Source organism: Peromyscus leucopus, chromosome X (assembly GCF_004664715.2).
Source record: "Peromyscus leucopus breed LL Stock chromosome X, UCI_PerLeu_2.1, whole genome shotgun sequence".
Lineage (NCBI taxonomy): Eukaryota > Metazoa > Chordata > Mammalia > Rodentia > Cricetidae > Peromyscus > Peromyscus leucopus.
The window spans coordinates 45,995,277-46,013,228 of NC_051083.1; the positions used below are offsets into that span (position 1 = coordinate 45,995,277).

General features: G+C 35.9%; 1 protein-coding gene across 9 annotated transcripts in view; it reads left to right on the forward strand.

The window, feature by feature from the left end:
* The window catches only part of Dmd (dystrophin), a 2,209,767-nt gene that overhangs the window by 1,462,554 nt on the left and 729,261 nt on the right, over positions 1–17,952 (forward strand). For all 9 annotated transcript variants that reach the window (XM_028881805.2, XM_037198928.1, XM_037198927.1 and 6 more), the window contains one exon: positions 7,013–7,177. In XM_028881805.2, the coding sequence (XP_028737638.1) occupies positions 7,013–7,177 (165 nt within the window). The remainder of the gene's footprint in view (positions 1–7,012; positions 7,178–17,952) is intronic.

Consider the following 17,952-nt stretch of genomic DNA (forward strand, 5'->3'; position numbering starts at 1 on the left):
CCTGGCCTATGGAACATAGCACAATGACTTCTAGTCCCATCAACAGTGCCAAAAATTATTAGTTTAGAATTTTGTTGCTGAATAATACCTCATTGTTTATATGAGCAATATATTATTTGCATGTTCTTCAGTTGATAGACAACTAGGTTTTCTTTGTACCTTATCGATTATAAAAAGTGCCACAAAAAACATGGAAATGCAGGATTCCCTTTGACATAATTTCACTTTGATTGTATATAGGCACAGTAGCAAGACTGCTGGATCATATGGTAGTTCTTGTAGTTTTTTAGGAACCCTCTATACCGGTTTCCCTAATGGGTAGACTAATTTGCATTCTCATTGAAATATGAACAGGTTTTACTTTCCTCCACATCTTTTTCAGCATAATAAATTCGAGGCAAACTCATTGTCAGTTCATTCTACATTGGCCTAAATATTAGTGATATTGCACATTTCTTTTAAATTTGCCTTTTGTTCCTTGTATGTTGTTCTTTAAGAAATATCTGTGCTTCCTCCAACCATGGTCTCAACATCTCTCGCTCATACAATCCCTCCTCTCTCTTACCGAATGAATTCCCGGAGCTCCACCTGGGGCTCGGCCATGGATCAGCTTCCATCAGACTCTGGATGAGAGTTCTATCAGGACAGCCAGGTGTTTGGCCATCTGACCACCAGAGCAAGTCAGCTCAGACACTCTCTTGACCATTGCCAGTAGTCTACAATGGAGGTATCTGTGGATTTCTGGGGACCTCTCTAGCACTCTGCTTCTTCCTATTCCCCATGAACTGTGAACCAATGGCAGAGGAACCCCCATGGAAATGGACCAGGCCCTCTGGATAAGTGAGACAGTTGATTAGCTTGAACTGTTCTGGAGGCCCCAAGGCAGTGGGACCAGGACCTGTCCTTAGTGCATGGGCTGACTTTTGGAGCCTGGGGCTTATACTGAGACACATTGCTCAGCCTTGGTGTAGGGAGGAGTGGGCTGGACCTGCCTTGGCTGAATCTGCCAGGCTGGGCTGAGTCCCCGGGGGAGACCTTGCCTTGGAGGAGGTGGGAGTGGGGGGTCGATTGGGCGGGAAGGCTGGTGGGTGAAAGGAGGGAGGACAGGGGAATCCATGGCTGATATGTGAAATTAAGTTAATTATAAAATAAAAATACTATAAAAAAAGAAATATCTGTTCAGGTCCTTTCCTATGTTTAGAAATTGATATTTTAAATATAGATAGAAAGCATAAGGTAAAAATTTATGAGTGGTATATAGCTTAGAGTTAAATATGTCGGCAATGTTTATTTAATAATATGATTGGTATTGATTAAATGAATACAATATTCCATTATATGGATAGAACTTACTTTTTTTCTTTTTTTAAATTTATTTTTATTTTATGTTTATTGGTGCCTTGCCTGCATGTGTGTCTGTGTGAGAGTGTCGGATCTCCTGGAACTGGAATTACAAACAGTTGTGAGCTGCCATGTGGGTGCTGGGAATTGAACCCGGATCCTCTGGAAGGAAAGCCAGTGCTCTTAACCTCTGAGCCATCTCTCCAGCCCTGAACTTACTTTTCTGAGGGAATTTTATTTTCATCTTTTAGAATGTAAGTGGCAGAATTGATCATCCTTGTCATGTGATTCTGTCTGCAAGTGGGATTTTGATATTGAAGGGAATGAATATTTTTAAGGATTTTAAATTTCATGTCATTGTTTAAATCAATGTGTGTAAAATTTGCACAGTTCTTAAAAGAAGCTTTTGGAATTTGATGCATCCTGTGAAACTATTGTTCAGTTCAATAATTTAGAAGAAGGCACCCCGTTAAATATTACCTCCTCTCTATTCACCACACTATACAAGTGTTAGCAGTCTTCTAAACCCAAAACATGCATAAATTAGTTCGGTTTCTGAAGTTAGTATCTGTGGCAACATCTTATGTTTTACTCTTTCAGAATATTTTCTCACAATATTTGTGCAGTTATTCTCTGTTGTTTAATATATCATAGTTCATCTACTTGCTGTCAACACAATGTTCTGTTGTGTGAGTATGCCACAGTTTAGCCATTATATCGCCAATAAACACTTGTGTTTTATCTACTATAGTATTGTTATGACATATGTGTTGTTTGCTAAACTTTGAATATACTTGCATGTCTCTCTCTCTCTCTTTCTCTCTCTCTCTGTCTCTGTCTCTCTCTCTCTCTCTCTCTGTGTGTGTGTGTGTGTGTGTGTGTGTGTGTGTCTGTCTGTATGTATGTATGTCTGTCTTTGGAATTACTGTAGAAACATTTTTTTCAATGTGATTGTATAATTCATCTTCACAGTATATGAGAATTCTAATTTTGGAGCTGGGGAGATCTAAGTAAAGTGAGAATCTGAGCTCAATCTCACAACATTTGTAAAATAAGCCAAATGTGGTAGTGCAGGTTTGTAAACCCCAGCACTTGGGAGGTTGTCATCGCCCCAGATAGGGAAAACAATGACAGATAGCACCCAAGTCCAATTTAGTGAACCAGTGAGTTTTATTGAAGTTACTTACAGGAAAACGGGTGAAAGGCTACTTAGAGGAGCAGAAATGACTCAAAGACAGCTACATTAAAAGCACACCAGCATGAGTGACAGCTCCCAAAAATCTGGGAAGCTGAAGCATACTGCTACTTGCAGGTAGCTCAAGAGGTTGGAGAATGTCCTTTCCTGGCAGTTGGTCTGAGGCTCTTCAAGAAGGCTCAATTGCTCTCCCCCTCTTCCAGCTGCTTAGCTGCTTTCTGGTTCGGCCAACCTGCTCAGCTTGTCTATATGCCCTACAGGCTGCTGGGCTGGTGATCTGAGAGTCTTCTTTGTATTGTAACTGGGCTAGTCTAAGAGTATCTCTCAGCAGTCTTTACTATTTGTATACTCTTAGTGAATCTGATCAGTTTCAGAGATTCCTGGAAGCTATTCTGAGTTGTTCACTTCCTGTTTTAAAGAGTTTCCAGGCAGGATGGTGTGTTTCAACTTCTCTTAGCATATCCTCATGTTTCATGTCTTTGTAAACTACAGTCCTAGAAATCTTGTTGTTTCACCTACCTTTTACATCGTAAGTCATAAGATGTTTTTCTCAAAAGATAGAAGGCTTTTTCTAATAAGAAAATGCTACACAGAGAAGGTAGACACAATGGACCTAGAGACCATTCTGACTAGGAAGTTTAGCTTGCTTGGTGAATTTCAGGCCAGTGAGAAACTCTAAAAAAAGATGGGTTGTGCCCAGTGGAAAACACTCAAGATTGTCCTCATTCTTTCTAGAGCCTTTTTTTTTTTTTAAATAAAGTTCCTTTGGAGCATTAAAAATTCATTTGTCTTTTCTTTAAAGATGCAAAAATTATTTCAATTCGAGGCCTTTGTTGAATATCCCCACCTGATTGTTTCCTCACCAGTGTGTGTGTGTGTGTGTGTGTGTGTGTGTGTGTGTGTGTGTGTGTGTGTGTGTAGTTTTTCAAGACAGGATTTCTCGGTGTAGCTTTGGAGCCTGTCCTGGAACTCATTCTGTAGCCCGGGCTGGCCTCGAACTCACAGAGATCTGACTACCTCTGCCTCCTGAGTGCTGGGATTAAAGGTGTGCAACACCACCTCTCGGGCCTCATTAATATATTTTATGAGTGAAATTTATGCCATCTTACCCTTTGACTAATGACTTTTTAAATCTTAATCATCAGTAACTTATCTTGAAAATATACTGTCTTTTAGAAATGTGATTATTTTCTGTTTTACATCACGGTCTATAGAGCATCTATAAATATATATGCATGTATAGTATATTATATATACACATATTATAATGTAAATGCTAAAATTTAAATTGTTAAAATATTAAATTAGCCTGGTACTATTTATTAAAATATCATGCTTCCTTGGTTTAAATAAAGTGACATTGTTATCATAATATTGTTTACTTGTTTTTAAACAAGTACCACACATGTAATTATAGCAAATATGACAGCTGATTTCAAATATTCTTTAAAATACATTTGTCATGAATATTTATTTGGATATATTAGTCCTTTTTATATCCATATAATGTTAAAAATAGCCTCTCAATTTCTGTGAGAGATTTTCACCTACAATTTTGACTGTGTTTACATTGAATTTATAGTTTATTTGAAGAAAACTAATTTATTACAATATTATATCTTAACTATAAGATATGAATGAACATGAATAAAGCATATTCCTCAATTTGTTTATGTTTTCCTTAAGCTCTCAGGAGTGTTCATACTTTTCAGGGAAAAATTTATTTTTCACGTTATTCTATAGACAATAAAAGCGTGTATTTGAGAAATTATTAAAAGGTTACTCATTTTCCGGGAAGGAACCATGATATATCTCTTTTGCAGAAGACAGGCAATTGATAGACTAGCATTGTTGTTTCAATTTGTAGTTCATTGATTATATAGTGTTTGGAATTTGTCTTGTTTATTGGTTGTTTGTGGGGTTTTTTTACCAATGTATTCATTTTTCCAGTAGATTCAGTTTCCTTTTTCTTTCATTGAATAATCCTTTAGTATAGTAAACTATGATCTTTTGATAAGTAGATAGTACAGATGTTTCCCCTTGTCTTTTGTCTTAATTTTGCTTAATAGCTTTGACTTCTGATGGCAACCATGTTCCTTTTCATAGAACATTTATTCTAGTTCTGGTATAGTTCTTTTTATAGACATAATTTAGCTTCTCAAGATATTTTGTATAAAGTATGAGGTTTTTATATAAAATGTTTATTTGTAAAACAGATACTTCTTAATATTGAAACTTACAAATATTTGAAGTTATCATTCAGAATACTAAAGAACAAGAAAATTAATCTTGTCTAAAATTAGGTCAAGATTAGGGTAGATGATCACTTATTGAATTGCATGTGTTTGTTTCCATTTACCACAGAGAACATGTATGAAGAGAACAGTTTTAGAATACATAAAGATTATTAGAAAAATTATAAATTTTTCTAGTGCAGTGCTTGTATTTATAGTTTATTGAAGATGCAAAATATTAGAAATAAACACTAATTATTTAAAAACCGATAAAGATTTCCACAAAATTTACTGTGAGTCTACCTTATAACCTATTCACACTTCCTATCTTTGCCCAGGGTTTATGTAGCACAGTTCTTAGAGCCTAATTTGAAGAAGTAGAAAGAATAGTAAAAAAATATGTAAGAAGGTCTCAGTTCACACCACCACTACCAGCATTGACTGATTGATATTATCAGATGAAGAAATCAATACAGCCATATCCTAATGAAAATCCATTATTAAACTGTACAAAGCATAATTTTCCTCCAATAGTTTGTGTTAAGAGGAAAAATGGATTTACTTTTTGTTATTTATTGATAAAAACAATACATATATGTATATCTTTCAAAAACTGTAATATGATCTGACACACTCAGCTACCAACCATGTTTTGTCACGAAGCATTATTTTACTTCCAGAGATATACATACAGAATGAAATTCTGAAAGTCAAATAAATTGATCAAAGATAAAATTCGAATATAGTTTAAACAAATTGCCAAACTATCTTCCTCAAAGGGATGCCAATGCTGCAGTCATCTGAGCAGTGGTGTGCAGTAATTAGTCTTTTCCACAGCCTTGACAGCAGTAGAGTAGTTATCATTTTCATTTCTTTCATTATAGCCAAGGCTACCATGACAACTTGACACTACTCCCTTATATTAGTTTTGTTTTTTCTGAAGAAAATAGCTTCATTCTCACTAATATTGGCTTTCTGTTTACTCAGGAGTTTGAGCAACTGTTGCTAACATTTAACAGTTTTATTGTGTTTCACCATCATGCAGAGAATTATTCTAAGCAATTTTTCAAGGATTACTTTGTTGAATTCTTAAATTAGCATTATGTCTGCATTATCGCCAGTCTATTAAAGAGTCACTGTAAGTTAGAGAAAACTGAGCTAGGATCTTAGGCAAAAGCATAAACTAGGATTTAAATCTAAGTACCTAATATTAGATCCAACAATATTTTACCATATAGCATATTGCTTACAAAGATATTTAGCATCTGTCAATTCCAATGTTATCTATTTAGATGATAACAACAGTGATATGCAGGGCCCATGAGAGATTAAAGAAAGCAATAAATTTGGAACTTCCATCCATGATGGTTAATATCAACTTAGCCTTTCCTAAAAATAACCAGAAGTCATTCTGTTAGTCTGCTGTCATCCAAATGTCATGTTTACTTTTCAATCTGTTCCTCAATATCTGCTTCACCTATTTACACTAGGCCTCACAAACTATAGCTTACAAAAAGATTGCCTTATCAATTCCCCTTATAAATGAAGTATTTCTTTGCATAATTTTTCATAATTGAAACTAAAAACAAATATATTAGAAGAAATTATTGTTATACCAATAAAAATATAGTTTAGTTTCGTTTTAATTTCATTATGTTCTGTTCATATAAATTACAATTACTTTGGGAAGACTTGGTTATATACCTAGTACTAAAGCTGGATAACTTGGTTTGTGTCTTTGTAATGCTGCAAAGGCTCTGTGCTTGGCATACACATTTAGTAAATGTAAAGTTATAGGTTCCTTGTCTTCAATCAGTTGGAGTACACATCTGTGTAAGTGTGGGTGCGGCTTCTTTGTGTGCTTGTTTTTGTTCTTTTGATATAGGGTCTCATTCTATAGCCCTGGCCAGCCTTGAACTTGCACTATGGCCCAGGTTATTTCATGGCAATTCACCTGCATCAGTCACCTATATGTTGGTGTTATAGCTGTGAGACAACACACCTGTCTTAGGTGTATATTTTCCATTCATAAAAGGCATTAGTGTCTGTCAAATTTTTAAATGAGTATTACCAAATTATTTCTACTATGTTAATTATATCTTAACATATCATGTATGTAATTTTTAGCATCTTGTTAAATAAATGGATCAGCAAATTGCTATAACATCTCCTTTTGAACACTTTTGCCATTTTTAATATATACCATGAGAATCATTTACCTTTTACTTTTTTCCCCTTTCAGGTCTCCAGAGCATTGCCTGAAAAACAAGGAGAACTTGAGGTTCACATAAAAGATTTCGGGCAACTTGAAGAGCAGCTGGATCACCTGCTTCTGTGGCTTTCTCCTATTAGGAATCAATTGGAAATTTATAGCCAACCAAGTCAAACAGGACTATTTGACCTGAAGGTGGGTGCCTCTTGCTTGACATTTTTATTTCTGGCAGAAAGACTCAATGACTATTGAGTTTCTCATTGTTTACTTTGAATTTTATCACTCCTTTAAGCAGGACTAGAATATTAGTACTAAGTTCAGCACAATAAACACAGCAATCCCTGAAATGGGATTTACAGAGTAGAAGTTGAAACTGGAAGTTTGTGTAAATTCCAAATGGAAAAGTGGAAGTTCTCAGCTCAGGGTTAGTGGATTAGTGGAAACAACTGGGGTAAAAGAAGATTCTGGTTAAATGCACAGGGATCTTCCTGAAGACAGGCCAGAGTGACCAGACAACATCTAGGTGATGCAGGAGAATTAAGTTAAAGGGTGATCAGATCTGGAGGTGATTGTTGATAAGCTAATTTAACACGATTATGTTTTGTTTTGTTTTATCAGAAAGAATAAAGATAGGGCTAGAGAAATCCCAGAAGTCTTACTAAACTTCAGTCACCATTACCATGGATGCTATTGTGAAAATTATTTCACTAGCATTTTCTGCTTCTTTCAGAATTAACTAGACGTGCCTTTAGTAAACTGATCACTATAATGCTCTCAGCCAATTTCTTAGTATGATCCAGTTTCCATCTCTGCTTTAATTGCACGTAAAGCTGATTCTTAGGTGAAATTGTCATCCCAAACATTTGAGAAAGATGTGCTTAAAAGAAGAAATAAAATAGGAGAGAGATTGAGAGGTTTGTTCCAGCTAAATTGAGTTATATTTGCAAAGTACACTGTTTTCCTTTTACCTTGCTTCTTCCCAATGTGTTTATTGACCACTCTGATAGCTGTGTACTGAGAACACATGGTGCTTTGTAAGTTATAGATAAACATCATTTTCCCAGCACAAAACTCAGCCTGTTCAATGACGGTCATGGTCCTCAATTCAGTCTGACAATCAAAATCATGAGTAACAATAACTTTTACCCAGTAAAAAATTTATATATATATATAAATTATATATATATATATATATATATATATATATATATATATATAACATAATAATATATTGGACATCCTGACACCAAGATATGGCTTCTGATACCTGAGTCACCCTACACTTTAGTCATGCATGCTCACAAGGGATGGCTAGACAAAGCACATCTTCAATTCAGAGAAGCCACCCATTTTAGGATTTCATTTTTTCAGTTAGCTAGTACATAGCATCTTCAGATATAATTAACACTCATGCAATTACCAGTGTTACATCTGATCAAATCTGGTTGCTTCATTACTTAATAAACCACCCCAATAAGAAAGTACAGATACTTGGCCCAAATGGACCATAACTTGAGCCAGATTCCCAATTATGCTTGATCTAGTATTTTCTTTGTCTTTGATTTCATATCACAAAGAAGAGACACAAAATTCTTCCCTCTCAACTAATAATGATGTTTTTGTTTTAACTTTTGTAACCACATGTAAAAGTCTGTTCTTCAAAATGTGTCTTTTCAGAAAAAAAAAAAAAATCAAGTGGATACTCAATGAGAGCTCTCTTTGTCCATGGAATATATGTAAGAGAAAGGGCAAACAAAATTCTATAACAAATAGATCTTGTTGACTCTACCAAAGTGACTTTAGCCTGGTCTGTGCTCTCTCCTTCATATCCCCAGTTAGTTCTCAAACAACAAAAAGTCACATCAGCCTTTATCAACCGCACACAGGTTTCCCTCAAATAGGTCTCACAGTCTGGAGAGAAGCTTCTCTTTTCTGTGTTAATGAACTTCATTATCAAAGCCACATGTCACTACTTGCACTGCTGTGTGGTGTTTGGATGTCATTCAATTTGCTTCCTACAGCTTAGTTTAAATCACTGAGGGGGAAAAAAAACAGCTTCATCTTTCCAAGCAGGGAACTCTTTGGCATATTCCCTGCACATTCTGAGTTTTCACCTTTGGAGTATAGATTTCAGAAGTACCCAGTAAGGCCCTTTCTTCTCCTTTGGTTGTATCCAGGCCAAAAAGGACATAAGACCATGTATATGCTAACTGGAGATATTCTCCCAGAAATCCAAAAACCCTTGGCTTGTAATCAAGAAATTGTGAAATCTGTTAGTAATAACCAATTCTTTATCCATCTATGTCTACTTTCTACTTCTACACTCTATCTGAAAATGATTTATTAAGGTTACACATTTTCTCTTTTTGCTTAAACTATGGATTTCAGTCTTTACAGCTTGCTGTATACACTTCTTCTCAAAGAAATAAAATGTTTACTTTCAATTTAAAAAAATATGATAAAATGGGATATTCTTTGCTGCATTTTACTAAAAAAAAAAGCTTTTAAATGATTTGGAGAATATGCCAACTTTTTAACACAGGCAATTAAACTGCCTTTAAAAAAATCTCAGTTAAAAGTCAATGAAAAGAGAGTTGATATAAAGACAGCTACAGCCTGTCTCTATTTCCTCAACTTAAAGAAACTTTCTCTTTTTATCGACGGTGGTCATGGATACCTCAGAAGCAAAGGACCTGGGCTCTGCCATTCAGGCCATTCATTGTCTCTGGTCAAACTCTGAGCATCTGTTAGAAAGAAAAAGAAAATGTAATGAGCTTCATTTTTCCTGCCTAACAATTCATTATTTTTGATGAAATGCAGCAAGCTGTGGAATGAAACCAAAATTTAAAAAAAAAAAAAAAAAAAGGAAGAAAGGAAGGAAGGAAAGGAGAACGGGAAGGATGGAAAAGCTTAAGGGCTCTATTCTAATACATTGTTTATGCTAGAGTGAAAATTGACTGCATATCACTTGGTTTGTGCAATTTACTCCCGAAATACTTCTATTCAGGAAATCCTGCAAATAGCAGTATTTATCTTGAAAATCACCTCACAGAACTCTTAGCAAGCTGAGAAACATAATCAATGAGATCGTGATGTAAAGGGTGAAAATGAGGCATAATCACAGCCCTCTCCCATCAGTCAGCCCACTAGAAGGCATGCCTTTGAATTTTGATTTTCAAATGTACTCTCAATTTAGACATAAACTATGTTGATTTCAAATTTCACAAATGATAATTGAATGCTAAGATCCAGGGACCAGTTTAGAATTTATATAAAGGGCCTTATGCTTTTAATCTTTAATGAAAGCTTTCAATTATGAGCTAGAGGTAGACTGTTTATCTGACATATAAGAGCCTAACTACTGCTATCCAAACTTTTCATTGAAATAGGAGTTAGGGGAAGTACATAATTTCCTCTGATAAAGCTTAGTAAATGGGTTATTTCCATATTGACAACAGAGATGGTGTTTCCTCCCTCAAGAATGGCTTTTTGTCTGTGGTCTCTAAATAAACCCAACCATGTTAGGGATGCAATTGTCTATAATGTAAAATCTGCAGACCAATAACAAAATCCAAATAACTGACCACTACAATTACTAAATACCCAAATCATGTGCTCATATTACAGTGAGTATTGCCAAAGGAAAATAGTAGTGGACAATTTAACAGGCAAGAGAATCTTCATCAGAAACTTGTACAATGGAAGTGAGAAATTGAACTTAATTCTGTTCAAACAAGACAGGAGAGGATTGGGGAGCAAATCAGTTGATAAGAATTACTTATAATTTGCTATCAGGCATGGGAGCAAATGCCAGTAATCCAGCACCCAAGAGATAGAAACCGAAGACTTTGGAGTTCAAGATTATTCTCAACTACATAGTGAGTTCGAGGCCAACCTGAGCTACCCGAGAGCCTGTCTCAAAAAGAAAACAAACAAAAACTACGCACACCCAAACCAAAACCCCACTATATATATATATATATATATTATATATATATATATATATATATAAAATCTTCAAAGTCCTAGATGAGCTAGTAGAAAAATACCTGAGGGATTCTAGGGAAGGCAGATGAAAGTAATTAGGCCACCTATGTTTCTCCATCTCATGTTTTGAAGCCAATCCCTATCTTCCCACAAATGTGAAGATCAGGGCATAATTTCCCTGATGATTACATTTCAAAGGTGTGGTAAGTCAGTGGGATCCATAGGGAATGTATTCCTGACTCAGGACACAGGAGATTGTATTTTTAAGAGGCAGAAATGGACTGCACAATAGAAGGGCTTTTGAAGAAAATGTTCCTCAAAACTAGCATTGAGATTTATGGTGAGGAAGGAACCAGTATCAACTTTCCTCAAACTGAGGGTAATGATATGGCAATCTTTATCAGTCCCTATTTTGTTCTAGGGAAGGACAGGTTCCCACTTAGCAACTTAGTAAAGCTGGTTTATGAAAATGAAGATATACCAACAGAAGAGATACAGGACATCATGTTGTACACCTTGAATACACACAGTATTTTGCTGTAGTAGGGTTGAACCTAGCACCTTATGCATTTATCTCTACTGAGATAAATCCCCAAGCCTCATTTTATGGTTCAACTTCGTATAGAGCCTCTCTAAGTTCTCCAGGCAGACCTTTAAGTTGTCAGACTTCTGAGCAGCTGGAATTACAAATCTGTGCCATGATGCTTAGCAAATGTATAATTCTTTTTATTGTGAAAAACTGATCTGCAATACAAGAATATTTTGAAATTTTAGCAGACTATTTAACTAATTTCTCACTGGCATTCTGTTTGGGCTAAAACAAACAGAATGAGCTTACAAATAAATCCGTAGCAAGCATTAACTATGCAACATAAGAATCTTGTTCCTTGAGCCTTCTACTTCTTAAATCTACTGGGATTGAGACCACATTTTCCTCCCTCCTTCCATCAGAACCAGTTGTTTTGTTTTGTGACAGAATTATTTTTCCTCCACAAAATACACCCTACGGGTGGCATATGTTATATACAAAGTTTATTTCCATTGTCCTTTTCATTCCCAATCTTTTTATTTATGTATGTTTTTCTATTATTTATTAGCCATTATATTCATTCTTTATGTTTATTTTTCTAAGACAATCAAACATCAGTTTAACAGTAAATTATCACACACCAGCATCTTCTAACACTGTTACATTAACTTTTCCTGGTGAAAGTGCATTAAACCCAGATGCACACAAAAGGCAATGCCAAACCCAACCTGGGAGTTTATGGGGCTTGATTACAGAGCACAAGCAAGGGCTAACATACAGGGATATTGGTGACACCAAAACAGGTGCATCCTTCTGGATGAGCTACAGAGTTCCACCTGATCATGGATGGAAACATTGTGGCATCCTGTTTTCAATTAACTTTCCACTTTTCAACATGGTCTGTCTCCTAATACGTTTGTTGCAGGTGGGAAAGGAAGTAAATGATGGAGGGTCTCCTGACCCTCCCTTGGGACTGTCAACCATTACAAAACATTTAGCAACCACTTTATTGTTCTCCTCTAGTTGTAATTTACTGAAGGTAAATTCCAAGATCAAATCTCTGTAGGACTCAGAGAGAGAGAGACAGAGAGAGACAGAGAGAGACAGAGACAGAGAGACAGAGACAGATAAAGACACAGAGACAGAGATAGAGAGGCAGAGAGAGAGAAACATAGAGCACAAGCTAGCAAATTTCATGAATACAGGTGATATTACCTCTTCAGTGTGAAAGTTCAAAGCATTTGCCAATATTTCTGGAGGAATCTTCTAACATTTTTTTTTTTTTAGCCTCATCCATGATTTCACAGAGGCTGAAGGCATGAGGGAATGAGGCTGTGCAGCAACCATCTTGGTCTATCCAGAGACCCTCTGAAGGCATAAAATATCCATTATTTATGGTACAGTTTATGGGAATGTCCCTTTAAGCCCTGAACTTATGAAGAAACAAGGCTCAGATCCAGAGCTTGCAGGTCACTGCTGGGAAGAGTAAACTCATTGGCAGAAGTAAACCCAAAACAAAGGAAACACAGCCACCGTTTGCAACCCAGATTCATTGCAGACTTCTAGGACAGCAGGCAAAAATAAACCAATTTTCTTCCAATCCCTACAGTACCTGCCTGAGATATAATCAATGCCCCAATCCACCTAGAAACATAGACTCTGTAGCATAGCTTGACCTTATATTATATATACTAGCACACAACCCTGTTGGAACAATGCTATGAAAATTAGATGTTCCCTTTGTCCACTAGAGACTCTATTGGACACGTTTAATCTGGCTCTGCAAGAGCCTGGAGTCTCCTGGAATAGATGTGGACATGAAAATAAAGATCCTGATCTTCCCCCTAGGTTCCCATCTCTCCAAACAAGAAGCAGGGAAGTTACTGCCAGAAAACCAATCCAGTGACAGACAACAGCAGAGAGCCAGGAGAATTTCCTCATTCTCCTACTCAACTTGTCCTTATAAAATAGTGAACTTTTCGAGACTGGAAGTTGGAGATTCTTCAGGGGAGAATTCTTACAACAGATCATGCAAATGTATTTTGAATTAGCACTTTGTTGACAAAGAAAAATCTACTATAATTTTTGTTATATGTAAAAATATCAGTGTTCCCTGTTAAGCCCAGGAAGAGGGCTCAAAAAAAAAAAAAGCCTTCTCTTACAGTGATATTCAAATCAGTTTCTGAAACTAATTTAGAAAATAGACTATCTCCCTGTATATTTCTACCCCTGGCATTTTAAACTTGATGTTTAAAAGGCATTTTCTATGTATATTGTATATACTGTGTATACTGTGTTTATTGTCCTCCTTTTTTTTTTTTTCAAGACAGGGTTTCTCTGTGTAGTTTTGCACCTTTTCTGGAACTCGCTTTGGAGACCAGGCTGGCCTCAAACTCACAGAGATCCACCTGCCTCTGCCTCCTGAGTGCTGGGATTAAAGGCATGCACCACCACCACCTGGCCTCCTTTTTTTTTCTAAACTTGACACAACCTAGAAATTTATGTGGGAAGAGGGAACCTCGATTTAGAAAATGCTTCCATCAGTTTGGTCTCTAGGCAAGTCTATGGGGGCATTTTCTTAATTAGTGACTGATTTGGGAAGGTTCAACCCACTGTGGGCTGTACCACCCTTGAGAGAAGGTTCTAGGAGATATAAGAAAGGTAGCTGAGGGAGAGCCTGGGAGCAAGTCAGAAGTAGTAGTTCTGCTTCTGTTCCTTCCCCCAGGTTCCCACCTCGGGCTATTGCCCTGGCTTCCCTTCTGTGTAACCTGTAAACTGAATAATCACTTTCCTCCATGAAATTGTTTTTGGTGGGTGTTTATCATCGGAACAGAAATTCTCTCTCTCTCTCTCTCTCTCTCTCTCTCTCTCTCTCTCTCTCTCTCTCTCTCTCTCTCTCTCTCTCTCTCTGTGTCTGTGTGTGTGTATTTATAGAGAATCTGAGTAGAAGGGGACAGAGGAGTAAGAGAGAGAGAAAGTAGGGTGGAAATGCTGTAAATACAATGTTCTCAAGTATAAAATTCTCAAAAACATATAATTAAAACTCAAATAAAAAAGTATAGCTTTACTCTTAGGAATGTATCCAATGTGATCCAAACACCATAGTAATATATTATCTACAATCATCCACTTAAAAAATATGTGAAAAAACTTATCTTCAATAAATAGAAATTTTATAAAATGTCTCCTCTTCTTTGAATCATATTTCCATTCAACTTCCCTCAAAGAATTATTTCCTAATACAATATGTATTTATGCTATAACATCTTTTATTAACCACTCCTTTTTTTGTAAGTCATACACTTTTGTATGACAAAAAATATCTATGTGAAATCTAAATTTTAGAAACAATTTCTTGTGACCGTAAGGCTCTCTTAATAATTTTTAAATCCATTAAATTGAGTTGTATTTGCAATTACCATTAACACTCACAGCTAGTAATAAGTATACTTGCTAAGTTTGTAACTAATGGATATCAAACATAGTCAGGAGAGCTTTTATCAGAAAGAAGTTTATTCATAAAGTGAGCAGGTGTCAGCTTAATGATTACTTGATTCAAAAAGGATTTTAATTACCAGTATTTTGAGTTATACTTTTATTTTTGAATGAGTATGTCTCAGAAGCAATGACTATTGGCTATTCCAGAGAAGTGTGCTTGGGGGCAGGGAAAACTACCACAGACCAAAGAAACCAAAACTGAAATTGCAAGCAAGTGTGGCCTGGGAACAGAGCCAGTCAAATATCTTAAAGTGGCTGACAATCTGGAAAATGAATCCACTCATACCACTACTGCCCACATATCCCTAGTATAGTCTTCATATAACTCCAGAGAAATACCCCAGTCTGAAGATTGGTCTCTAGGTTGACATTCTATGGGAAGGAAAGAGAGACACTTGGTCCCTGGTTTGAAATTTGTTATGCTGCTAAAGCATCATCAAGTTGATCTTACCACAGTCTTTGAACTCAGTGCACTGATTCCTGAAGTACATGCATCATCATTGTGCCTTTCACAGACTAGTTTATCACAAGGAATGCTCTCCAGTCCTAATGTGCCATTTCTTCCATTCTGTCTTGTTACTATTTATTTAATGGAATTAGGTACAAAAATGTTTATCAACCCTGTCCTCAAGTATATTCACTGATACTTCCTAATTAGGACCTTAAGATCTCTGAGTGTCATTACTTGATTAATTTTGTTATTGTTTGGGGTTTGGTTCTGAGACAGGGTCTCATTAGGTAAAAATGAGAACTCACTATGAAGTCCAGGCTGGCCTCAAACTCACAGAGATCCCTCTGCCTCTGCTTCTATTAAAGGAGTGAGCCGCTTTGATTCATTCTCAAGGCAGAAAGCAAGTAAGAAAACCATCACCACTTGTGGGCAGCCTCAGGAAGTAACTTTGTCAGTTAGTGCCTGGCTTTGGGCTCATTTCTAGAGTGTGCAGTTGTCTTTCTGGGAACAAGCTCTCTTATACATGGCCTTTTCTATCTCAGTTCTGATTGTTCTTCTTCCTACTAAAGTATGTTTGTAAATCCACTTGATAATAGGGATGAAGAGAGGGCATCTTTGGGCTTGGGATTTTCTGTTATAATAGACTCTATTTAATGTTAATATTATTTGAGTATATTTAATTAATTAAATAAATATAAGTAGAGTATATTAAAGGTCTTTTTAAAATTCAGATTTTATAAATATAATATAGTATAATAAATCATGTATACTCCTTCTATAATTTTATCCATGTCACAAAACATCTCCAATAGACCGAATCATCAGGCCCAGTAGTATATCACATACCAGGAAATCTCCTTTTGTTTTGACATCAACTTACTTTAGGTAATCTTCAATTAGTTATAAAATTATTGTTGCTTTATTTCCTATTTTCTTGGTGTTGTTTCATATTGCCCACAAGTACATATTCCAACATTTTATATGTATTGTTTAAACACACATGAAATTTGCTTGTACCAATCCCCAATGAACCCTTCTAAGTACGTTAATGACATCTCTATCCAGTTAACAAGCCATACGTTGATTGACTTTGATGTCTTATGTTAACGAGCACTCTCAATTTACTTAGAGTGGGTACAATGTATAAATAGACTCAATGTATGAAGTATAATCAATGCCAACATATGCTGTATTGTGTAGTGAGTGCTCTAAAAGGGTGTCATAATAGGCCCAGAGCATAAATCCTGACCTAGCCAAGACGTTGTGGCTCCTCAAGGAACTTTCCTCAATAGTAGAAAGGCATTTTATTTGGTCCCTGCAACTTTTCAATTTATCATCAACATTCTTTAATCAATCATGGGTGGGGGAGAGGTCCCAACTCACTGTCTTTTTAACTTACACTCTTCTTGTGAGTGAGACTGAATCTTTCAAGTGTCCCAGAATCATTTAGCCTTCCCTTTGTACATACTTTTAACTAGATTCTTTCCAGGTTTCTCCATTGGTTACCTGCCTCTTGCAAAAACTGGGACAAATGCACTTTACAACTTAAAAACATGGCTCTTCTCTACAGGAAATGTTTTACATGACCAATCGATTCTAGTTTTAAGGATGTAACCTGAAACCCTCAAAACTAATTTTCAACAAATGATATACAAATTGCCCTTCATAGCAAATAATATTAGAAAGAAGTTCACTTTTATGAGAAACTATAGCACGGTTGAAGATTTCAAAATGTGGCTTCTGTTTTAAAATCTATTTTACAGTATGGAAGGATGACAACAAGTTGTGTGTTTGTTTAATAAGCCCTTTGGCAATGACTACAACATTCTACCAATTTAGGAACCCCAGGCTCTGGGCTTGTCTCAGCCTTTTGTTTTCTAGCCTCATTTGAAATAACTATTTAGAAAGTTTTAATTTTATTTTCACACCTTATTTTTTAAAACCCAAAACTGCTTAATTTCAGTATTCAGGTGCACCCATAGTGGCTGGCTAGTTTTATGAGTATCCTGAGATGTAATTTATCTGAATGTGGAGAGTTAATTCTTAGCAGATTGGGACCTCTAATCTCTATACTCCTCTTGGGCACTACTTCTTGTCAGTACTATTTGTTCTGTTCTTTGCAGTTGGAATATTATTCCTCTTGACATATGAGAAATAAACCCAGTAGAATTAAATGTCCCAGTTTTAATTTTCCCTCACCAATATTAAACAATTTTCTTCCAAAGAAGACTTATCATATTCTACATCATTATTTTGCTCTAAATGTAACTTAAAGTCATTTTGTCACCCCACAACTATTATTGCTTCCTTCATATCATACTTTTACTGCACAGTAGAATTTTATCTTTTTTAGTGATCTTTCACTGCTCCATTAAAAGTAATTGTAGGTAATGATACTTTGCAGGAAGTTAATATGAGAACATCGGAAGCAATGTTATCATTTTTAAATGTAAACTATAGAGTTCTCTGCCCTGAACTTGGATAGTGTCCCTTTATGAATATGAG